Source organism: Euleptes europaea, chromosome 4, assembly GCF_029931775.1.
Source record: "Euleptes europaea isolate rEulEur1 chromosome 4, rEulEur1.hap1, whole genome shotgun sequence".
In the NCBI taxonomy this organism is placed as follows: domain Eukaryota; kingdom Metazoa; phylum Chordata; class Lepidosauria; order Squamata; family Sphaerodactylidae; genus Euleptes; species Euleptes europaea.
The window spans coordinates 36,252,652-36,278,137 of NC_079315.1; the positions used below are offsets into that span (position 1 = coordinate 36,252,652).

The 25,486-nt window shown below is 41.7% G+C and overlaps 1 protein-coding gene across 3 annotated transcripts in view; it reads right to left on the bottom strand.

Annotated features, from left to right (window-relative positions):
* Positions 1 to 25,486, bottom strand: part of FOCAD (focadhesin) — a 161,658-nt gene that overhangs the window by 113,781 nt on the left and 22,391 nt on the right. For 2 of the 3 annotated variants that reach the window (XM_056848240.1, XM_056848239.1), the window contains exons 1-3: positions 20,526 to 20,609; positions 17,868 to 18,070; positions 12,240 to 12,497 (exon numbers count right to left, since the gene is read on the bottom strand). In XM_056848240.1, the coding sequence (XP_056704218.1) occupies positions 12,240 to 12,497; positions 17,868 to 18,070; positions 20,526 to 20,595 (531 nt within the window). In that variant the 5' untranslated portion in view covers positions 20,596 to 20,609. Of the gene's footprint in view, positions 1 to 12,239; positions 12,498 to 17,867; positions 18,071 to 20,525; positions 20,614 to 22,162; positions 22,370 to 25,111; positions 25,317 to 25,486 lie in introns of those variants that run through there. The other variant, XM_056848241.1, reaches the window with a different exon arrangement.

Consider the following 25,486-nt stretch of genomic DNA (forward strand, 5'->3'; position numbering starts at 1 on the left):
ACCATTAACAAGCACTCTTTTGGTGCAATCTGTCAACCAGTTACAGATCCACCTAACAGTAATAGGATCCAAGCCACATTTTACCAACTTGTCAACAAGAATATTAAGTGGAACCTTATCAAAAGCCTTACTGAAATCAAGATTAACTATGTCCACAGCATTCCCCCCTTGATCCAGCAAGGTAGTAACCTTCTCAAAAAAGGAGATGTTAGTCTGACATGACTTGTTCTTGAGAAACCCGTGCTGACTGTTAATGATCACACGCATCCTTTCTAAATGCTCAAGGATTGACTGTTTGATGATTTGTTCAAAACTTTTCCAGGTATAGACGTCAAGTCGACGTGTCAGTAGTTACCCGGATCTTCATTTTTCCTCTTCTTGAAGATGGGGACCACATTTGCCCACCTCCAATCTTCTGGCACCTCACCCGTTCTCCAAGAATTCTCAAAAATAATGAAGAGAGGCTCAGAAATTACATCTACAAGTTCATTTAATATCCTTGGATGCAATTCATCTGGCCCTGAGGACTTAGTTTCATTTAAAAACTAGACGTTCATGTACTACCCCATGCTGACTCAAATTTACTTTGCCAAATAGTGATCTTACCATAATTTATTTTATATTTATATCCTTCTTTTCTCCAATGGAGACTTAAAGCAGCTGAGAAGATCATTCTAACCTCGGAGGTAGATTAGGTTGAGAGAATGTGTCTGACCCAAGATCACCCAGTGCTAATGTGGGGATCTAACCTGGGTCTCCCAGAGTCCAAATCCAACACTATCCACTATGCCACGCCAACTCTCAACATTACCTAGACTTAACTATATCAAGCATCAGACCCATGTGCATCACAGAAAAGTAAATCTAGCATACGCCTTTGCACATGTGTTGGACCCAAAACCACCAGCCTATGGCTGTGGAAAGAACAACACTGAAAAGGCTTCCTGAATTTTGAGATTTCAGAGTGTATTCATTTCTACTGAAAGAAGAGAAGGGGTTATGGGGAAGAGACATAGCTCAGTGGTAGAGCACATGTTTTCCATGAAGAAGATTTCAAGCTCAACCCGTTGGCATCACTCCTAATAGCAAACTTGATGGTTGAGTGACTAATAGCTGTGCAATGAAAGAGGGCCACCTACAGACAATGTATGGGTTACGGCATACTTAGGAGATGCACAATTATGCAGAAAAATTATTATTTTGTAAATTAAAAAACAGCATAATGATGAACCACCAACTTTATTTCCTCTGTAACAAGAACCAAATGCTGAGGTCACTGGAGCATCATTTGAAGAAGGCAGAGGAATTGGCTTGCTCATGCTGCTATCAGTTTTTAGTACCCAGGAGGGAGAGATCTGGATGGGGAGGGGAAAGGGAATTTCACAATTTAATTTTTCTCCCACTCCCCTACAATTTCTGGTAGACTGCCCAGCTGTTTATTTTAAAAGCGGACTCTACAACTATGCTTATCAGAAAAGCAGCAAACAGGAACTGTTGCCAGACAAGACACATACAAGTGTCTGCTTACTAGGGAGATTCCTTAGGTATGTAAAAAGGCACTGGTTTGTAAATTAAAAGAAGAACCACCTCAAAAAAAGTCTAATAAGCATGTTTCACAAGCTACAGTAGGCTGAAGGCAACAGAGCATCAGTGAAGGAAGACGGGGTTGTTAGCTTTTGTAAGCCCTTTATATTATCCTAAAGAAAAGACTGGGTTTGGAGAACATTTCCCAACCGTTTATCAGCGCCAGCACCAGTAATTCCTCACAGGCCTCCAACATGTTTGCTGTAACAATGTCTGTGAGTAGGACAACAAAAAACGGGCCACCGACAAGAGAAAGCTTTCTCCATATTTGGGGGACTCCCAAGTGGCTACTTATATCAGCTGGGCAAAGCACCAAGCTTCTGCTTAGTATCAGGGACAAATGTGCTCTTCCCTTTCGCCTGGCCCAGATCCACAGCTGTTCCTATAGGCAGTGGTGCTACAGCTGCAGACTCCTCAATTTTAAAGTCAGGTAAGCAAAAAGTATCTGATCTCGTCTCAAGAGCCCAGCAGTCTCATACTATTGCACTAGAGAATTCTAACCTTTTATTGCAAAATCATGAATACATCCCCCAAACTCAACTCCACATTCACATTCAACAAACAAAAAAAGGACATTTCTTTGAAGGCAAGGGTGGTGGAGCAAAACTCTTGCATTTTTTGAGAAATGTCAGCTTGTTTAAACTTCTTTTCATTTCTTCCTCAGTCACTGGTAGCATGCTAAAAAAAAAAAAAAAAAAAAAAACCCTGTAGGGCTATAAACACTTCAACTGAAAATTATCTGTACTTTTTTTCTTTAGTAAATCTCACTTAGTAAAGTAAATGGGGGTAAGTTTATATTCTTTTCTGGAAGGAGACTTAGCATGCTATCTGAGCCAACCTGCAAGAGGCTTTGTCCCTTGAAAACCTGGACAAGTAACAAGTGTACTTCGGATTCTTTCATTTCCCCTTGTCTAATTGCCTTATGTTTCTGGGTGCCTGGTATGTTTTTATACACAGACATGGCATTATGATTGGGATGTTTGTGAGGGGGCGGGTATAGTAGTATTACATACATACAGCATATATTGGGCATATATATCCTACCAGAAGACACCTTTGGCTCGCATTTTCCCTGGGATCATTCTGGTTATTACGATGTTTTGTCCTGCACTCCTGCCTATGCATAAGAAGCTCTGGAGACAGATACCTCATGAGAAAGCATGTCACGGAGAAGCACCAATCTCTGCCTCTCAAACTACAGCTCTGGTTTAACTGCATAACTCCCTCTGTTCTTGAGGAATATGCTCTTTCTTCTCACCTTGTTCAGGTCCACAGCAACTTTTATAGAAGAGCCTGGGCAACTCACCGTTCAGAATGGTGCTTATTTTGTTCTAAAGCTTCTTCTCACTGGCAGTGTGAGAGTGATACATTCCATATAGGTATAATAAAATAAGTTTCCATAAATATCATCTGCCAGTTAGCTTCAGTTTTTCCCCTCATGGAAATGCAGTTGCAGCTTAGGCCAGTTGGCTCTTTCAGGACTTGCAAAATATACTACTTTCTCCCCCATCCATACTTGAGCTTTTACAGCCTCGTTGTATTTGCTATCATTGGAGCCAATAGGAGGCTACATTAATTTGAACAGAACCAAGTTGGGACTTATTAGGCTGAATGAAGCCCAGCCCAGTTGCAAAAGAGTAGACAGAATAGAAGAGTAAACCTTGTTTTAAAAAGTACTGTACTCACAGATCCACACTGGTTTTTATTTTATAAAAAGGGAAATTTTGCTGGAGTGGTTTTTTTTGGGGGGGGGGCACTTTCTTTAATCACATTAAACACTTGATAATGACTGACCCTTTTTATCTTATAAGGTTTTCAGATGATGATTCAAATAAAATATTTAGCATAACTTCAAACAGAAACTAAGTACTCAGGAGCCAGGGAGTTCCAAAACTTTAGGCTCTTCCCACAATGTCTAACTTGGCGAGAATAGTAACCATTACTTCTGACATAAAAACAAATTAAAGCTACATTTAGCCAGGAAACCTTGAAATTATACTTATTGGTTCCATTCTGACTCTTACAATATCCTAGCTGCAGAAAAATTTGGATTCAAGAACGTAATATTTCATTATGACCAGACATTTTTAAAAACTACATTTTCCTGCTTTTTTTTTTTTTAAAGGGGGAAAATCTAAATCCCTTTGATCACAGACGATCACAATTTCTTTTTGGCTGCAAATTCAAACTTTACAGAAATTCCATCTGCCATATTATACATTTTTACTCAGAAAGTGGAGTGACTGACTAGCAAGATGAAACATCCCATAGCGTTGAACATATGTATGTGTGCGTGCAACCCACATGAGATGACATAAACATAGGGAAATCCATGCACAATTAATCAGATATTCTCAGCAGTTTTTGTTGGCATAGACTTCTATGCAACACCATCCCAATCACAACAAGTACAAAAAGCCCACACCCTAGTGTCCTTACAAAGTTAAGTCAAGACGGTTCTTTTTAGAAGGGTTTTGGAAACCATTCATCTTGGGCTGCTTCTGAACAGTGATTGTCCACATAGCTCTCACTGCTACTGCGAAAGCAGAGACATTCACAACGGAGCATCCACACGGCAGTTCCTTGTCTGCACTCTTTCATTGCCTCAGCCCCCCACCAATAACCACCATTTCCTCCTGTGCCACCTGAGGTCTTCAAGTTTCATTTTGTAATGAAAAGGGCAAGATACTTGTTAATGTAGATTAAGCATTATTGTGCTATAGCTATTTTTTTTAAAGCACACCCCCCCCCCAAAAAAAGTTTGCAGTGGCATTGAGGGCTGAAGCAAGGAAAATGACATCAAAGTGGGCAGGATCTCCAAAAATGTGCACCATCCCATCTACACCACCATGCAAAGACACTTTGGCTGTGATCCTCCTGAAAAGATCATATCAGACCAGGTTTGGGAAAGATCTTACCAAAGCCAGAGAACACCTGGAAAGTGGACGATTAGAGGGTGATATCATGTGGACTCCCACCCTCCTGTGCTCTAGTTTGGATGCCAAACCAGAGCAGAACTTCCACGTGGAACAGACCTGGGCATTTCTCTGGATAGGGACTGTATCAGTTGTGTTTTATCATGTACATTTTATTGGTTGTTTCGACTGAGGTTTTATTTAACTGTACAGATTTATTTGTTTAGTTTGTTGAGAGTCAGCTGTCTCAAATGAAAGAGACAGGGTATGCATTTTAACTTATAAATTAAACACATATGCAGGAATATGGATAAAGTCAGCCAGACTGGGCAGAAAACATTACATATATAGTGTGTGGAGATTCTCTTTCTTTCCCTTACAGATATCTCCCTTTGTTTCTAGTATGAAATCTATGGTCTCTGAAGCTTTGTTGCTCAAGAATAAAGCAAGTAACAAAAGCCACCCCATAATTTAATGTGTGAATAAGGCAGAGCTAGGTGCCTGCCAATGCTAACTGAGCATTTTGTCTTCATCAGTTTTTTTCCAACTGTTTTCGAACAGCCACCCTTCAGATTCATTAACTCTCAGAGCACAGGAACACACTCAGAAAAGCTGCTGAATGCGTTGCTTAGCAACACAACATTTTCAATCCCTCATCATCCCCAAAGATTCAGCAGTTGGGTCAACCCTCTCCATTAGGTGCCCGACAAAGGGTTTACCAATTCATCTTTTTAAAAAGAAGAATCTGCATTTCAAAACAACAATCCAGAATCTCTCAATACAGTCGCTTTTAAAAACAGATTTACAGCTGCTCTTCAGATTACTGGCCTGTATCACAATCTGATACTTCATAAAACACAACTTTTGTGCACATTTAGCTTCAGCCTGCAGTTTGGCATTCATTCAGCAACATAACCATAAGCCAGTTGTTTTTTTTTTAAATAAACGGGCTAGGAAAAAAACTCTAATCTTTTCCTTCTATCCTACTTGGAGGATGGTTGGATCCACCATATTTCCTTCCAAAACATTCTGATGCTGGCATATAAAATATTCTGATTATTCAATCTGTAGCGTTTTACTAAATTCAGTATTTCTTTCCTAGCTAGCACATTCATTGCTTTTGCAATTGTCACATGGAATATGGCTGCCTAAGTCTCAGAAGTGCCAAATGAACAGCAGTTTTGGCAACACTAGAAAGAAGCAATACTCCTCCTTCCCAGTACCATTTTCTTTAAATGCCTTCAGGGTAGAGGCATTCCCTCATGTTATACAAAAGTACTCTTTGGGGTCTTAAAAACAAACAAACAGCAAATCCCAGTAAGACCATCCCTACTCCTGCAGCAACACACTGACATTTTGTGGAGGCCAATGCTTATTTTAATAGCTGATTCCAAACACTGAATGCTGTCAGGAACTCTGGCCCATTTATCAAGAGTGAAACCATCCTGAAATGTTGTTGTAAGGCTACTAAAAGATGCCTAGACTGAGTAAGTCTGTGGGACCATGGAGACCATCAGCATATTGTAATAGTGATGCATCCAAGGTGATGATATGTACCCTTGCAATCTTATCTTCCAGGGACTTCAACACCATCTGCTCTACAATAAGGTGAGGCAATGGCCTCAAGTGGTAGATTTAGGATAATGGCAGCCTCTGCTGCTGCTTCATCACCACCATTGCCCTGCTGCCCACCTACTCTATGCCAGAGCAGCGAGTGCTCTTTCTCGCCTCATTTCCCAGCACCTTTAAGGGCAGCATGGTTTGTGATGATACCTTTAAAGATGACTGGGAACAAGGAGGGAAGGGGTGTCAGCTGCTCCAGTTTGCAAGGGTGGAGACAGTAAAAGGCAGGGGGCATAGGCCGCACCTCTTATAGAAAACCACTGGACTTCACAGTGCAGTTTCTTAATAGATCTAAGAAAATATAACAGAATACAAGGGAGGAATTGCTTAAGTTTCCAAGGTACAAGACATAAAAAACATGTCTTGTCATCCCAGTTTGCTCCTGGAAGTGACTGGGACATGATGCAGGCCCTGGAATATTAGCAAAGCTGCTAGCAACATCTGCCAAGATGTATTTCACCATGGTAAACACCAACTGCAACTTTCCAACAGCCAATTGTCTTCAAGAACTACCCTGAGAATATGCAATTGCCCCCATCATTCATCTCACTTGGTAGTACCTTCATCACAGTAATGGCTGATTTCCTAAGAACACATGCTATTAAGACTTAACTAGACAGGCATACACACATGTCTGTCCTGACATGGATGGTGTGGTGAGTACTAGCACACTAAAACTAGAATGTTGCCATCACTAGTTCTGCAACTGTGCAGATCTTACATGCGACTTCACAAATAACTTTTAAAATATGTTTTTTACAAAACACCAGAGTTCAGTCTTGACAGCATTTACAGATGAAAGGTATTTCAGGGTTCATGAATGTCTTAGAAATCACAAATTGTTACTCTGTTCTGTGTAGAATTGCACTTCTAGCAATTAAACCACCAAGAATTTCATCACAAGATTTCATTCATTTAGCAACAACCTCTTATCTCTGGTTCTCAGTATCAGAGGATTTAGAATTCTGTCATCTGGCATAGAACAATGCATTTTTCAGCCAACAAGCCCAATGTTTGTCAATTTAAATTCACACATTTTTTTACCTTAACAAGACTACATTTGCTTCATCCTTTTCCTTTTTTAAGGCCACCGTGCATAAAGGTAATACTTCTTCAAATGAATTTCCCAGAATGGTGTCATTTACCAGCCAAATATTTTATTCCTGCATTTAAGGTACCCTATAAAAGGGTGAATATCCTCCAGAGACTCATAATCCTCTAATAATGGTAATAGATCTTGTGTTACAATGCACAAATGACCTCTCAGTCAAATAATTTAATTTTTCATTTTGTGGCACGGTTGGATTCACACACAGCATAACAGGGACTTTTTGCACAATTCATCCAATTAGGAAGACTGTATACATTTCATGAAAAGAACTGGTCAGTGTGGCCTCAGCAGTTATTTTACTTACCTTGACCTAAGTAATTGAGGTGTACAAATAGTAAAAGGGGAGAACCAGCGTGGGGTAATAGTTAAGGGCAGTGGACTCTAATCTGGAAGACCAGGTTTGATTCCCCCCTCTTCCACATGAAGCCTGCTGGGTGACCTTGGGCCAGTCACAGTTCTTTCAGAATTCTCTCAGCCCCACCTAACTCATAAGGTGCCTGTTGTGGGGAGAGGAAGGGACTGTGATTGTAAGCAGTTCTTAGACGCCTGAAAGTAGAGAAAAGCTGGGTATAAAAACCTACTCTTCTTTCTTTTCTTTTTTAAAAAAAAGGTATTTCTGCATTTGGGTATATTGGACCTGGAAAATACCAGCATTCCTTAATACCAGGTACTAGTATGGTATTTGGATTAAGGTTTTTTTCAGGTTTCTGAATTTTTCAGGTCCATTATTCCCTACGGAGAAACTTTCCAGGTTGACAAGTGGATTGGGGGGTGGGGGGTTTACAGGTACAGACACCAAAATTGCTGTGGAGCAGGGTGCCTGTCCTTTAAATAATCTACAAATTTCAAGTAGATTGGACCAAAGGGTCCAATGCTATATGCCCCTGAACAGGGTGCCCCCAAATGTCCTCTATTATTTCCTATGGAGGGGAAAAAATTCCAAGCTGCTTCCAGGGCAAAAGTCATGCCTGAAAGTAGAAATCACTGGGCAAATGTCTCCCATGGAAGAACCAACAAGCCCAATAGAACCATTGCAGAATCCAGTAATCCCAGTAGAACCACAAGCCAAACAGAACCAATATCAAACCAGAGAATCTCTGCAGTGGAAACTCAGTGGGAGGCAATTTTGCAAGTCCAGCAAAACCAATTGCAATGTGCAGAAGCCCAGCAGAACCCAGTGCCACTGCGGCAGTGCAAGATCAACAGGACTAATGTCAAACCAGAGAATCACAACAGAACAAATTCAATAGAGGCAGGAGAATTGCAAGCCCAACAGAACAAATGACAATGTACAGAATCCCTAACAGAATCCAGTGCCACCATGGCAGTGCAAGATCAACAGAATGAAGTGAAACCACAGCAGAACAAATCCGGGGGAAGGTTTGCAAGCGCTGCACAACACTGTAAAAACTGCAAAAGGGGCACTAAGCAACTCAGGCAGACAAAAAAAAACCCTCTTGAAGCTGACAAACACACTTGATATTGACACAAGCAGCCTGGCAAGCACATAAAAACCCGTAGACGCAGAACAAAAGGGAAGAAAGAAAAAACAGTCCAATCTTCTGGCTAAATAACAAATATTTCTGGGATATTTTGGGACCATTTTTTCAGTATCCTGAAAAATTCCCAGAACTATTTGGGATGCTGAATACACCTGAAAAATACCAATAAAGTGTTCAAGTGCATTTTCAGCTCAAGTGTATCTGAATGTACACCCCTAGTAACACTAAGGATTCCAGTACTTTCAGACATAATGTTCCTTACCTACATCTAAAGCAGATTCACCGCATTATCTCAACCACAGGGTAAACACCAGTCGTTAAGAGTAGGACTTCACTGAAATGCACAGGTTCACATTCTGCTTCTAATATGTATTGGCTTGGATCCAATGATACACAAGCAGAAATGAAAACAGACTTATTGCCCTTGCATTTGAGCAAGACCTTCTGCCAATACCAACTGCTTTCCTCACTATATCTTACAGCACCCAGAAATAGCTTGCACAACATTTTGAACAAGTGGAAATGTGGTTCAGGAATCAGGATAGGCTTTGTTCAATTTAGTGCAAGGGTACAGCATAAGGGTGTTCTTTTTCACACTTTCACTTGTGCAAAGACCCTAGCAGTGCATGCAAAAAATCTTCTAGTGGATGCAAGCCATTGTCTCAACAATTCAATTGCAGCATCTCATCTGTGAAATGGGAACAGTGGCAATCTGGTCAAAATACACAACAAAAGCAAAGATAAGCAGAGTTACACCTTTCTAAACCCATTGTCTTCAACAGACATATAAAGGTGTAACTTTGCTTAGTTCTGTACTGTGAATAATGTAATGAATTTTTCAAAACAGAAGTGCTTTATAAAGAAGTAGCAGGAAAAAGAAGACAACCAAACAATTAACACTTTTCAATAAACATGAAAACTGGGGACAGTGGGGAGGAGGTCTATTATAATACATATAATTTATTTATTTTATTTATTAATTATTTCCACTTATTACCCCACTCTCCCTGGCCAAAACCAGGCTCAGAATGGTTTACAGAATATAAAAGTCCTATTAGCTCAGTAAAAGCATTAAAACATTTTAAAATAGCCCTATAAAATCATACAAACATTATCCTAGATTACCTAAGGCACCTCTGAAGTATGAATCACAAAACACAAACTTCAGCTAGGCAAGAATGTGGAATAATACCAGATTGAATAGAAAAGGTATTACCGCAGTGGGGAGGTTAGGGAGGTCAGCATTTATATATAGGGAACCATAGTTGGCCTCAACCATAAGCCTGGCGGAATAGCTCTGTTTTATAGGCCCTGTTTTACAGGCCTCTTTAAGGTCCCACAGGGCCCTGGTCTCACTAGAGAGGCTATTGCACCAGGCAGGGGCCAGGGCAGAAAAAGCCCAGGCCAATGCCAACCAGACCCTCCTCAGGCCGGGAACCACCAAAACATCAGTAATAGCTGAATGAAGAGTCTTCTGGGGAACATACCATAATGAATTTGTTCAGTTTGCTTTTCCATCAACATTCTGTTTGCTTAAACTTAGCCACTATTTAATCTTCACACCCTAGGCTTTCCACCCAATAACCATGGTGGCAGATATATACTTCTGAATCCAAGATGCTGTGCTAGACATGGCAGCCAATGCTTTCCTGGTCCTGTCTGCAAATGGAAGCAATATCCCTGATGTGCTACATATAGAGAGAGGGTGAGCAGAACAATCTACCGAAGACTCACACCATTTCACTTGCTTCCCAATTACTTTATTATATTTGCCGGTAAGAAAACACGAAGAAGCATCGCATTTTGCAGGGTGGGGGGAAAGCACTTCAAGATTTAATTATTAACCAAAACAAAATGGTACCGGTCTGTACCTCCCATTAGCAATCTGGCCATGAATCTTTCAGATGGGGTAAAAAACTACATGGTTTAAGAAAAACAATCCCAGTCCAAATGAACTCAACCTGCTGTAGTTCTGAAAATTCTGGTGGAAATTTACAGTATACTGCAACTGCAGTAACTATATTAAAGCAACTCCAGTATTCTGTTAAAATGCATTTAGTATCTCAAAACCATCACTGAAGAGTCATGATTTTCACATCTCCTACTGTAGCATTCGGCTTCTCCAATCGCAACACTTAGAGATTATGAACTGAAAATTCTCCAAAGTTCATCATATACAGCAATCTAAGCAGTTCTTCAAAGAGAAAAGAGCAAGAATGAGAAGCAACGTCAGATGAAGAAATAAGGTTACGAGATGTATATTTTCTCTGAAGCCTGCCAATATGATATCTTGAGAACTATGAGACAAGATAACTTCAGGCCCTCAAAGTCCAGAAGTCAAAGCAGTGGCAAAACCTCTTAACTGTGTCTCTGTCTGAAAACCACCCAGCATCACTGCTGATTAGAAGTGTTTGCATCCCATCCACTGCAATTATGGAAGTAGTATACAGATTGGCTAGCTAGTGAATGAAAAGTGAGCAGCAGCCCAGATATAGCAAGTTTATCTCAGGCTGCACCCCATACATTGATAGCTATTGCAACTTGGACAGCCAGCATGGTGTAGTAGTTAAGAGCAGCGGACTCTAATCTAGAGAACCAAGTTGGTTTCCCCACTCCTACACATGAAGCATGCTGAGTGACCTTGGGCTAGTCACAGTGCTCACGGACTCCGCTTTGAAACTCCTTAAAGGTAGAGAAAAAGCGGGGTATAAAAACAAATTCTTTTTCTTCTTCAATCACTTATGGATAATCCAATTACCAATAATTAATAATCCAATTTCCAGCAGCCTTTTTGACTGAAGATATTCATTTGCACTTGCTCAGCTATTTGAACTCCATAGTCTTGTTCCTTCTCCCTATTCATCTCTTGCAGTCACAGACTATCTTTTGTGTTGTACCTTGGACAAAAAATGTGATGAGCCTTTGAGGGGTATTAAATTTATACTGGATGACACTAGTAGTAGGTCCAGTAATGTTACAGTGTACATCTGCGCAGAGTTACTCCAGTCTATGCCCATTGATTTCAATAAACTGGATTGACTCTGCATAGTATTACACTGTCAGTGTGAGAATGTATTCAATCTTTACGGTTTGAATAGGAGAAAACCGCTGGAAGTAGGGATGCCAACTCTGGCTTGGGAAATTCCTGGCGATTTGGGGGTAGTGCCTGGGGAGAACAAATATCTCAACAAAGATGTAATGGCATAAAGTCCTCCCTCCAAAGCTGCCATTATCTCCAGGGGAACTGACCTTTGTGAAGATCAGCTGTAATTCTGAGAGAACTCCAGGTCCTACTTGGAAAATGGCCACCCTAGCTGGAAGAGGGAATGGTCCAGTGATACAAGAGAAGAAAAAGTAGACCAGAAGGTGACGAAAGGGAAACAAAAGACAGAGAGCGGGTGGAAAGCAGGCATGAGAAGGAGCTGTAGAGATGAGGATTTTCACATATTGATTTTAAATATAGCCAATCAAACCTTGGCTATAGGCCTCGCAAGTTATTCTTACCTGAGATGAATCTGCTTTGGCTATTTCTGTGGTGGTGGCTAATACACTACGAAGGACAGGTCCACTTTCTTCAACGAGAAGGTAGGCCAGCAAAAAGAAAACCTGGACAGGGACTTGAGTTGTAATAGGCAGCATTGATTTAACAGAAGACAGCCAGTCAGACACAGAAGACTTCTCTTTCATAAGCACAAGGATCCTCCAAGTAGTATACAATAAGCCATAAGTATTGGTTAGGGGAAAGAAGTGCATACAGGAGGCCTGTGGAAAAGGGAAAGGCAGTAAATCAGTAGATCTTAGCTTCTCAGCCACCCATCATTCACATTTGGGCCTCTAATTTCAAACAAAAGATTAATATTAAATTGTTTCTCAGTAATTTAGCTAAACAGCACAAGAACAACAACCTGACACCATCTCGTTACAGTGAAAGCTTTCTTCTTCAAATAAATTGACATCACTGTTGATAATTATAGCTTCATTTTCCAAAGTGAAGGATACAATTGTAGTTATATTATAATCTTATTTCATAAATGCCAATCATTGTAAGAAGACCTGGAGTTCTGCTGGCAAAGTTATTACTGGGTTCAGAGCCACAGGCAGTTTGGGGTCTCTGCTATGCTAAAATCATCTGAAGTGCCTGAGTGTAAACAATGACCCTACCCTGCTCATGTAAATAGGATTCTTGGGGGGGGGGGGGGAGCCACCAGCACACTGAACAATGTACACTTGTGATTTGCAAACCACTCCACACAGTTAACCCTCCCAATTTATGTACTGGCAGCTCCAAAATCAGGCAAATGACTCCCCCCTGGCCATTCCAGATCTGGAAAATTGTTTAGGAGAGAAGGCAAGAGCCCCTTCTCCCTCCATGGTATGATCCTGAGTTGACTCAGGAACCTGCAGACCTTTACTATGCCACTCCCTATAGCTTCTGTGCAGCTGCAGGAAAGTGGGTTGGGTCCCAGGTACCTGGATCCAACTTTTTAGGAAAAAATAACATGTAGATTGATCCTGACACTCTAACACAGGGGTCCCCAACCTTTTTGAGCCTGCAGGCACCTTTGGAATTTTGAGAGCGAGTGCCACTCCAAAACGGCTGCCACAGATTGCGGAACTTAAACCCAAACAGCTGACACAGGAGGCAGAGCCAAACACAATACCTTTCTCCTTGCTTTGCAAAAGAATTGCAGAAGGGGAATAAAAAGAAATGAAGACCAGGGGGAGGGAAGGGAAAAAAGAATAAAAAGAACCTGAAGGGGAAATTGAACCACACACTGACTAAGGAAAGTGCAGGTGCTTATCATTCTTGCTGATTCTATAGCGATGGGGCTGCTATTGTGGCAAAAAACCAACAACAACTTTCATTTGAATGAAAGCTGCAATTAAATAGCCTTGCCTTACTTACCTTCTGAAAAGTTCAGTGGATTCCAGGGCAATTCTAGACTAGTACCATGATGCCCACAGATGCCACGTTGGGACCAAGGATATCTTTTCTGACTAGTACACCCTGGCTTTTAAAAAAGGAATGAGCAACAAGAAAGCACAGCCAGGTACGGGGCATGGGAAAGGAGCGGAGCAGCCTGCCTCAAGCCTCTTCCTGGCTCCTTCTACAGGAGCTGCTTGAAGACTGCAGTCAGAGAACTTCAAATAGATTCACAGGACCCTGAATCCTAAGCAGGCCAGGACAACATGACCGAGACAACATATGATTTGGGCCTTCATTAGCGTCAGCGGACAATTTGGCTCCCAAGTTTTGAGTCTGCCAAGAGGTCTTTGAACAAGCAACCGGAGCAGTTCTATGGAATGGCATTCACCCATTTTAATTACATTGCTCAGTGTAATGTAAATTCATTCTGGATAATGGGAAGTATAATGCTCCTGTACTTTAAATGACCTTTTAAAAAGCCATTTCACGTAGAAGAATATTTTAAGCTGCTACCCCCCTGTTTATCGCTTCCAATTATTGCGCACAGAAAATTAAGATCCAGCCACCTGCGAAGTTGCCACTTTGATGGATGGTATTGCTTAGAGGTAAATGCTCCCCTTCATAGCTCCCAGAGGGCTGCCATTGCCTTCTACTGTTTTTTTTTCTGCTATCCATTGTGTGAATGCAGAAGTGTATAAAGGTTTTAAGGACCTATTTTGTAGGAATCCAGTGCGACATAACTAATAAGTATCTTTCCAACCTACTGAACATGTTGAAATAATATTGTCGAAGGCTTTCACGGTCAGAGTTCATTGGTTCTTGTAGGTCATCCGGGCTGTGTGACCGTGGTCTTGGTATTTTCTTTCCTGACGTTTCGCCAGCAGCTGTGGCAGGCATCTTCAGAGGAGTAACACTGAACGACACTGTCCTTCAGTGTTACTCCTCTGAAGATGCCTGCCACAGCTGCTGGCGAAACGTCAGGAAAGAAAATACCAAGACCACGGTCACACAGCCCGGATAACCTACAAGAACCAATGTTGAAATAAACTTGGGTCTTATACATATGTTGAGTAATAGCTTCAGCTAATCAGCTTTCAGAAATCATGATCTCCATTTGTACTGTCCTCCGAGCTACTGTAAGAGCCCCGTGGTAAGCTGCAGTACTGCAGTCAAAAGCTCTGCTCACAACCTGAGTTCAATCCCAATGGGAGTCAGTTTCAGGTAGCCCGCTCAAGGTTGACTCAGCCTTCCATCCTTCCGAGGTTGGTAAAATGAGTACACAGCTTGCTGGGGGTAAAGGGAAGATGACTGGGGAAGGCACTGGCAAACCACCCCGTAAACACAGCCTGCCTAGTAAACGTCGGGATGTGACATCCCCTCATAGGTCAGGAATGACCCGGTGCTTGCACAGGGGACTACCTTTACCCTTTTACCAAGTACTATGCACTACAGTAATAAACTTCCACTATCTTTTAAGGCAGTATCCATATATGGTTAGATACTGCATTGTCACTGGGCTATAGCAGCCATTTCCAACTGGCTTTTCCTGGGTAGACAAGATAGCCCAGTTGTGAATTATGTGTAAAGGTAAAGTTCCCCTGTGCAAGCACCCGGTCATTCCTGACCCCTGGGGTGATGTCACATCCCAACGTTTCCAAGGCAGACTTTGTTTGAGGGGCCGTTTGCCAGTGCCTTCCCCAGTCATCTTCCCTTTACCCCCAGCTAGCTGGGCACTCATTTCACCGACCTTGGAAGGATGGAAGGCTGAGTCAACCTTGAGCCAGCTACCTGAAACCGACTTCTGTCGAGATCGAACTCAGGTCGTGAGCAGAGCTTTTGACAGCAGTACTGCAGCTTAACACTCTGTGCCACTGGGCTCTTATAGCAGCTCGGAGGACAGTACAAATGGAGATCATGATTTCTGAAAGCTGATTAGCTGAAGCTATTACTCAACATATGTTTAAGACCCAAGTTTATTTCAACCTGTTCAGTAGCTTGTAAAGACACTTATTAGTTATGTATGGTACAATTATGTGTACCAATAGCATAAATATCCTAAGAAGTGTGAATGCAACGTTGTACAAGTGGCCAGAAGGCAGACTGTGATCCATTTGCCTGTTGTGGATACTAATAGCTGCTCTCGCAGCAATTCTTCCAAAGAATTCTGGACTAGGTGGACCTTGGCCTAATCCAGCAAGGAGCATCTTATGTTCTTAAAACAAAGAGCACAGGATCATACAGCACAGACTAACTAATAAAAAAAAAACTCTGATTATGCATTGTTTCATAAACAGCAGACCACAGGGATTCTACTAAAAAAACAGACCATGCAAGTGTGAATTCCACCCACCTATATTCTAAGGGACAAGGATTTTGAATAAGAAGGGTCATAAAGCACTAGCCTGAGCAACATTTAAGAATTATTCATACAGCAATACAAAAGGGAGAGGGATTCAAGCACCAGAACCCCATCTTTAAAAACAAAAAAACCCTGAACATAATTGCAGGACTGAATTCATGAGATTTCAGAGCTAAATTCAGGAGATGTGAACTGATCCACAGTAAAATCTCCAAAAGATGTTCAGTTCAGTTTATTTACAGTCATTTGACCAGCAAGTATCCTTACAAAATTACAATTTTAAAACCCCAACTAAGGATCTCCGTATCTTACTGGCTATATAACAGAACTTTGCCACTGAATAAGAGATAAATTTTTATTAGAAGATAAAGATGCTTTTAACAATAAAATCATCTGAATGGCTAACATTTCTAAAATTTCTGGTCAACACAGGTAAACAGCTTATTTCTAACCTCCCGATAATAAAATATGTATAATTGATTCAACTGAATTAAAATTACATGGGCATAATCTCCAAAAGATGAAATCCACGTGGTAATGGGATTTTTTGCTTGCTTAAAGTTGTCTAAAGACCGTTTTGTGGCATGGGGATTTTAAGCACATGGGCTTTGGAGAAAAGTCTCATTGACTTCAGTAGGTTATTATTTACAAATGAGGAAGCTTACGCTTCAATCAATCTTTATTAAAAACAGTCTTAGACCAGCACAGCTCTTCACAGTTTACCATTGAAACCCTTAGTATTACACACACTGTGTGTGTGTGTAAAGTGCCTTCAAGTCGCAGCCGACTTATGGCGACCCCTTTTGGGGTTTTCATGGCAAGAGACTAACAGAGGTGGTTTGCCAGTGCCTTCCTCTGCACAGCAACCCTGGTATTCCTTGGTGGTCTCACAGGTTTATACAGAAAGTAAAAAAACTCTTACGGGTCTCTCAGGCTTATTTTAGATAGATCTCTAAACAGAAGTAGCTATTCATTACTGTTATTATTATATTTTTGATATTCATAATTATTAAGAGCCAAATTGATTTAAGTAAGTGGCTGCACTTACAGTAATTTATAATGAGGTAGATTTTGTGCTCATAAGAAAGCCAGAGTGACAAGACCCCCATCAAATCCAATTTACTGGCAACCTCTGGGGAGCTGGGATGAGGAGGAAGGTAAAGACTTTCTCAAAGGGTCCTCGGGATGTCATATTAGATCAGTAGCATCATCTTAACATTGCTGTTGTCAGGCTGAAGGCTGCTTGACACATTACACAATGTTAAACCCAAGTTCGTCACTCCTGAGAACCGCAGCCAATTCCTGGTCTCTTATAAACTTACTTGTGTGACATAAGCAAATGTTTGAAAATGCATATCACATTCCCATTTGAACATCAGAAATACAGGTGCTTTTTATGTCCTAGCTGAAAAACAGAGGCTTACTTACCAAAGGCCACAAAGAATTCACAGTAAATGCAAAAAATAATAACCACAATTTTCAGCACAATTCAAAACAGATTTGATTTCAATGGACTTAGAAGTGCACAAACTCTGCTGACAATTGCACTGTCAGTCTCATGGCCATTGTGCTCATTCAGTGGGGCTGAAGTATTTTAGTAAAACCAAAAAATAAAAACCAGAACAACAGCTAGTACACATCCTATCATCCTAGCAACTTAGTCTGTCATCTTATCCTATTAACTATTTCTGCTCTACTCAGTTTGCACACCCATTCTTTTTTTTTTTTTATAATGTTAAGTCTCGAAAGGGAGGGAGGGCATTTTTCATGTTTAACATGAACCGAATTGCTGCTGTGAAATATACATTACACCCATCAATAGAAAAAAATGAATTAAAAACATTACCGATTCCTTTTTTCCTTTCAGTTCTCCATGCTGTACAATTTCTAGAAGATTTATTGCCAACTGCTTCCTACTGATGCCATCTTCTTCCTCAGACATGCAATCATCTACAGCTGCAGAAGATAAGATCTGCAGGACAGGCATTACCAGGGTGAGTGATGCAGCAAGAGTCATCTCAGTTTCAGAACAGGAAAGGAGCTTGATGGCTAGTTGAACAAGAAGAAAACAGTCACCAGAATGCACCCATTCAGTCTGTTCCAAATATCCCCGTACTGTTTCAACAAACAATTGTCCAAAATCAGTTGCAAATCAGAATTGAGGAGGTTGAATTCAAACATATTAAGATCAGCACAGAAACAATCCACCTGAAACTGATGCAAAACTAAAGTTTAAGGTGTTCAGTCATAGAGCTACAGAAACAAGCCTGATGCATCTAAAGACCCTCATATTCCTTCCTCCATCCTCACAACATGTGCTGCCAGTTACTGATAAACTTCCTGATTCATGACAACCCATAGTATATCATTACATCCAAAACAAGTACTTGGTTTGCAGGAAAGAGCACAGAGCACAGACTGCAGTCAAACCATGGTCAATCAATTAATCTTTATTAAAAACAGTCAGACCAGCACAGCTCTTCACAATTTACCATTAAAACCCTTAGTGTTACGCTCTACCCACAGGTTAATACAAATAGTAAAAAAAGTTGTTTGAACTCTTTGCAAACTGTATAAACTACCCTTTTAAATTATTGACATGCCGGTGTTCTCAGCAGCATCTGACAAATTCTACAGGCTGCTGCACAAAACTTAGCTGTTCCTAAAGTAACCTGTGGATTTTCGTCTATAAGCAACATTTTAGTATGCTCCTGACCTGAATGCCGACTAAGCCGGGGGAGAGAAACTTAGAACGAACCTCTTGATATAATGGACAGTGCAGTAGAATGTGCTCTGTTCTTTCAATTTCCTTTAAAGCACAGGGACATACTCTATCCTCCAGGGGAACCTTTCTGTATCTCCCAATCCACAACCGCTGAGGGGACAGCTTGGCATCTGGAAGGGTGAATGCTTTCCTATATCTAAGGATCTCTAATTAGGAGAGGTAGGCAGCAGGAGAGGCTAAATATCTGGACTGTTCTGCTGACAGGAAAGTCGGTGCCTTCTCTAGATCTTTTTGGCACTCCGTATCCAGTATCCTTTGTCTTATAGCTTGCCTCGCCTGATCATATCCCATTTCCAGGGCCGATTGAGGGGAAAAGCCCATTTCGGCCAACTTGCCTCTGACTGCCTTCAGCTATGTAGACTGGTAATTATTTAAAAAAATTGAGGGGGTTAGGCCTTGAGGTTTTAGGTTTAACTTAAGCTAGAGATAGATCGATGCAAGACATGCCTTAGCCTCTACTTTGATCTTGCCAGTCTCCAGGCACAGAAGAGCATTTGACAGGTAGCAAGGAAGTTGGAGAGCTGTTCTCAAAAACTTCATTTGCACCCGTTCCAATGGTGCAAAAAGAGAAGGAGGAGGACCTATCATGGTCCCATATAGAAGTTGGGCCATTGTTTTAGCCTGAAATAATTTAAGAGCAGCTGGGACATAGTGTCCACCCTTTGTTCGTAAAAAAATGAATTATAGTATGGGCGAATTTTTGTCCAGTATCTGTTGCATGCTGACAGTTGCATGCTGACAGTGATTCCTTGATTCTGAGGCCTGTAATACCACCCCTAAATACTTAAACCTATTAAGCTGCTCTACCTTGTGTTCATTTATACTCCATATCTGAATTTTAGGTCTCCTGCCAAATGCCATGATTTTGGATTTTTGATCATTTATTGCTAGGTGTTCCTTGCTGCAATACTGAGAAAGTGTCCTTAATGCCCTTTTAAGTCCTACTGGAGTTCTTGATAGAATTACAGCATCATCGGCAGAGATTTGGCGGTGAGCTAGCTTAGGAGGGTGAAAATCAAGGTTAATTAGGCATTTAACCATGTCGTTGATACAAAAGATGAAAAGTAGGGGAGCTAGTAAGCAGCCCTGTTTCACTCCCTTCGAGGTGTTAATAGGGTTTGTAAGATGCCCCTGCCTAGTACATCTGACCTTAAGGGTGGTATATTATTATACAGGGCACAAATCAGGAAAAGGAACCTTTTATCTATTGATGTTACTTCTAATTTCTCCCATAATTTAGTCCTGGAAATAGAATCAAAAGCTGCCTTCAGATCTATGAAGGCAGCCGCTTCCGACTCATGGCGACCCTATGAATGAAAGTCCTCCAAAATGTCCTATCTTTGACAGCCTTGCTCAGACCTTGCAAATTGAAGGCTGTGGCTTCCTTTATTGAGTCAATCCATCTCTTGTTGGATCTTCCTCTTTTCCTGCTGCCCTCAACTTTTCCTAGCATGACTGTCTTTTCCAGTGACTCGTCGTCTCTTGGCGTGACCAAAATACGATAGCCTCAGTTTAGTCATTTTAGCTTCTAGGGTCAGTTCAGGCTTGATTTGATCTATAACCTACTGATTTGTTGATGCTCTACCCTCCCTAAAGCCGGCCTGTTCGTCTGTGATTAGGTTTTCCTGCTCTAGCCAATTCTGTTTTGTTTTCATCCAGACATTTCAGTTAAAAGCAGACAAACATCTTACAATGGGGATTTCTACAAGAAAACCTTACCTAAATTTAAGATAGGCTTCTGCTGACTAGCTGGAGCCTGCAGAAGAAGCAGACCTAATCCAATCAGCATCAGCTCACACAGAAATCCCTAAAAAAAAACAACCACACACAAAAGATAAGACATTCAAGTTAAAATCTTGTCCACCAAACAATCTGTGGAAATAAATGCTGCATATCCCTCTTATTTTCCAAAACGCAGCATGTTTAATATAAAATGCAGGTCCAAACCAGTTCTTTGAAATAACTTGGGGCTCCATCCAATATTACTTAGTGGCAGGACAGCTGCTGTGGCTATCTGTCCTGCACTGCATGAAAACCCTGACATCCAAGGTCACATGGGGAAAGCTGTCAATCTTCCCATGCCAACATAACTGTCCGGAATACTGGGGCAACAATGTCATGGGAAGGAACTGCATCTCTGACTTCTGTCACTGAAAGCCAAGGAGGATCACGCCAATGCTTATCTCAGATCCAGGTAAGCTACCGGTAGTTCCTTTGCTACTTTTACTGGAATAATGAGTCAGGCAGATTCTGCTTTCCCTCATTTTCAACTGTAGCAGCTCTTACCAATCCTCATTGAAGAAACGGAGCAACTCCCCAGGCACAGGAGCCATTCAGGACCACTTTTGGATGGAGCTGTGCAGAGATACCGCTGGATGTTCTCTCACATTTACAAAGCTTCCCTGGATACAGAAGTCTTTGATATAAGAGTATTCCATCATGCAGTCCTCTGCCAGCACTGTGAAGTATTACATGCTTGAAGTAGTAAGTACCTCACAAGCACTGGTGGTCTTATTCTGGGGCCCAGGATGGGGCCCCAGAATCACTGCACCCCAGGGCCACCCCAGTCCCAAGCAAAGGGCAGGCCTTGAGCTAGTTGCTGAGGGATGGACATATGCAGCTGCCTCTGTGCCAGCAGCCTGGACCCTGTATGGAATGGGGGCGTGTGGTAGAGTGGGGGTGGTGGTGGCAGGAGCCTGATCTCACTGTTCTTTCCCCCACCAGGTTAGGTGTAGCCGTGGGCAATTGAGACCCTGTGCAGCCTGGGGTAGCTGCCCTAGATGCCCCATGGCTAAGATGCCCCTGCCCACAACTCCCCACTGAATGTAGGCCTGTATGGAGTCTCTCCTTTTAAAGAGAAGAGAGTTGATTTTTTATACCCCAATTTTCTCTACCTTTAAGGAGTTTCACACCGGTTTACAATCTCCATCCCTTCCTCTCCCCACAACAGACACCTTGTGAGGTAGGTGGGGATGAGAGAGTTCGGAGAGAACTGTGACTAGCCCAAGGTCACCCAGCAGGCTTCATGTGGAGGAGTGGGGAATCAAACCTGGTTCTCCAGATTGGAGTCCTCCACTCTAACCACTACACCATGTTGGCTCTAAAGGACATTTGTCATTTTCATGAATCCAGATAGCTGAACCTATCATTACACCATAGTTACCAAACTAAAAAACCAGCCACAGAAAGCTCCTGGTGTTCCCCTAGGCCTGTGTCCTCCCAGATGTACTCTAACTGTAGTTTGACATGATTCTGGTGTTTTCCAGACCATGAATGCCTTCAGGTAAAGTGAGTTTTGGAACCTGCTGTTTTAAATGTTTGGTTATCTAAAAAAAAAATTGTCCTTCAGACCATACCTCTTTCAAGAGCTCAACATTTTCTCCCATTAAGCAGATTAAAGATGAGCATTCCCCTGTGATATGCAGGCAAATCTCACAAAAGCACAAAAGCTGCAAGCACAGCTGGTGTAATTGGACAGTCCAAAAAACAGGGTAGCGTAGCAGACTCTGGAACAACTCCTCCAGAAAAAGCAGGGTTTCTGTGATTTGTGGCAGGTCCTTAATCTGGAGAAGGGAAAACAGCAAGACAGAGAACTGGTATCCACACAGACATTCATCACCTGAGGAAGTCAACATCACCTGGCATGTGTGAATGAGCCACCACAGGTCGAACAACTCAGACTGAATAATACTTAATTCACATATTCAGCTGCCACATGTGCAAAATAGTCCTTAGTTTCACTCTTACTTATTCATTATTCAGCATTATTACCCCCACACAGGACAAAAAAAGTGAAATGCAATTACATAAATTCATCAAGCAGTCTTAAAATAAACAGGATGCCTTGACAGAAATGCTAACCTCTTCTCCTCCTCCCAATTTAAATAATTGCCATTGCAAACCTAATTATGATAACATGGTCCTTTTCAGTTTATTGTAAACAAACTAAAGAAAGTTATTCAAGTTCCTAGACAGGAGAAGCTAGATCATCAGATGAAGGACCACGGCTCAGTGGCAGAGTGCATGCTTTGCACCAAGGCAGACCCAGGATGAATCCCCAGCAAATCCAATTTTAAAGGTCAAGGAACAGGGCCAAGAAACATCTTTTTTTCTGACCAAAACTCTGGAGAGCCATTGCCAATCAGAGCAGACAATTCTGAGCAAGACAGACCAATATCCTGAGTCTATTCATATCTTCACTCGGCAGAAGACTGGTCCTTACATGCATTTTGGCTTAGTAATTGGGATTTCCAGGAGCTGAAAGAGCCTCAAGATTGGGAGGAAGACAGTTCTTCATGAGGGAACTGTGTCCAGTGGGCAGAGGATGGGCAGCCAAACAGAAATGGTGACAGAAGAAGCATTCAGACAGCAGAGACCAGCTGTTCAAATGCTTAGCAAACAAACAGCGGAATTTATAGGGATACTCTGTGGTGGGGGGTATGGGGGGAGGACTCTGAGGCAACTGTCCACTGGACTGAAGAATGTCCAGTCCCCTATTCTGGGTTCCACAGATTCTGTAAACGCCAACTGACCACCATCAAACAAAAGGGGGGAGGTCACAAGCTTTGAATGAAAGGATTGGTAGTGTGTAAGCTAAGTGTGCTCCCTAAGGGTCTCTTATTTGGGAACATGCTAGACCAAGGCTGTATTTATTTGTGAGGTAAAACTAAATCACTGTTTCCTAGATATTTGACTAGACAGACAAGACACAAATGGAGAGGAACAAAGGTTTATTTAACAAAAAACGTATAGGGTAAATGTTATGTGCAGGTGGCTTTAATATATGAAACAGGGGTGTCCAATCTTTTGGCTTCCCTGGGCCACATTGGAAGAAGAATTGTCTTGGGCCACACATAAAATACACTAACACTATTGATAGCTGATCTCATAACGTTTTAAGTTTAATGTTTTAAGTAAGTATTGGGCCGCATTCATAGCTGTTCTGGGCTGTATGCGGCCCAGGGGCCATGGGTTGGGCAAGTCTGATATAAAGTAAAACTGGCTCCACGCTTTCAAAGGTTACAATCTTTTCCCTGATGAGAGTAACTACTTTGTAGCTGAGCCTCAACTGAAGTGAATAAACGCTAAAGGGAGACTGGAATCTATTTCCATAATAGACAAAATCCTTGCCAGGTTCAAGATTGCTCTTTTAACATACAGAGCTCCTATCCACAGAACCTGTATACATAAGTTAGGAACACTGAGCCCTTAACACAATGCTTATATGTTTCACTCAAATAACCTTTCTTCCCTAAACCAATGCCAACCCCTAACTAAAAGCCAAATTAAAGCTGAAAGCCAAATTAAAATTCTGGCTAAACTGATGCCCAGGGCCACCAAAATCCCTGTCTAAGAAAAGAAGTTTTTCTTCACCCTTCTTAAGCTGAGGCTGGCTCACCTCCTCCCAGCCAGTAGAGTTCTATGGCTGATAATCACTTAGATTTGCATGAGGTCAAAAATCACAAGGTTTGGTTCAGAGCCCTAGAGGAGAGGTGGGACTTTTGGTTACACACCTTGTAACCCCTGAAGCTATGTCTGGAGATAAGGCATTTCTTCTCCGACTGTCCTTGCCCTAAGAAAACAGTGGTGACCACAGAAATATCTGGATTGCTCTTCTCATCTCAGAACTTTTTTTCACAGCATTGTAGAATTAGATTTGGCACATGTGGCTTGGCATATCATGGATCTACAAGCATTATAACAAACCACATCCACCAAAACTTCCTCTTCCCCAGAAGCCTCATCTTACTTTGCTTCGGGTCATCTCCTTTCAGACTACTTTGCATCTTGACAAGTGGTAGTGATTTTGCAATCTGTGACTAGAAAAGGTCAAACTATCAAATGCCCTCTGTAGGACTTGGAATACATTCTATTAAGGGCCAGATTTATACATGTATGAGAATGAGGTGGTAAAATGGACTGCATCAATTCAGACAATAGGTGAAGACCACATTATGAAATGTTCACGTCTGTTAAAAACTTTCAGTGCAGCAGGCAAAGAATGAAGCATGTTCTATGCTGTGCTGGTCCTTGATTTGCACAGAGGGTTGTTTGTTTTATATACAAAGCAGTATCTAAACAGCGATCCGCCACATGCAGATCTGTTGCACTGTATATAGTCCATTCTACCTCTTCAACCTCCGGCATGTGTAAACCAAGCCTAGATCTGCTCAGACTGGAAAACACACTGTCATCTCAGAGCAGAATACCTATGGATAGACACATTTCTTCCTTCTCTTCCCACTTTCTACCATTCAAACAGCACTTTTAATGAACATATTTGCAGAAAGGCAAATAAGTCTCACCTGATAATACGGAACCAAGTCACAAAAGAGCTCAAGAAGATGGCATTCAAGGACAGAGGGTTTTTCCTTGTTCCGAAGCCCACACGGCTGAAGTAAGACTCGAAGCAAGCCCATCCGTAATTCAGCATGTTCCTGCAGTTGGCAGGGCTCACAATACAAGTATCTTAAAAAGGGTCTCATTATAAGGACACGTGAACTCTCTGTGCTGCGGTTGAAGAAAAGAAGTTGAGATCACACAGAAGCCAAACCTGTGAAGCAGCAGCACCTGTCTTGGCTTCGAGAGCAGCAAACAAGAAGCAACTGCTGTGGCTTCCATCATTTTCAATGTAGCTATAAGAACTTCTAAAAATTAAGAAAATGTATACCAAGGTGGGG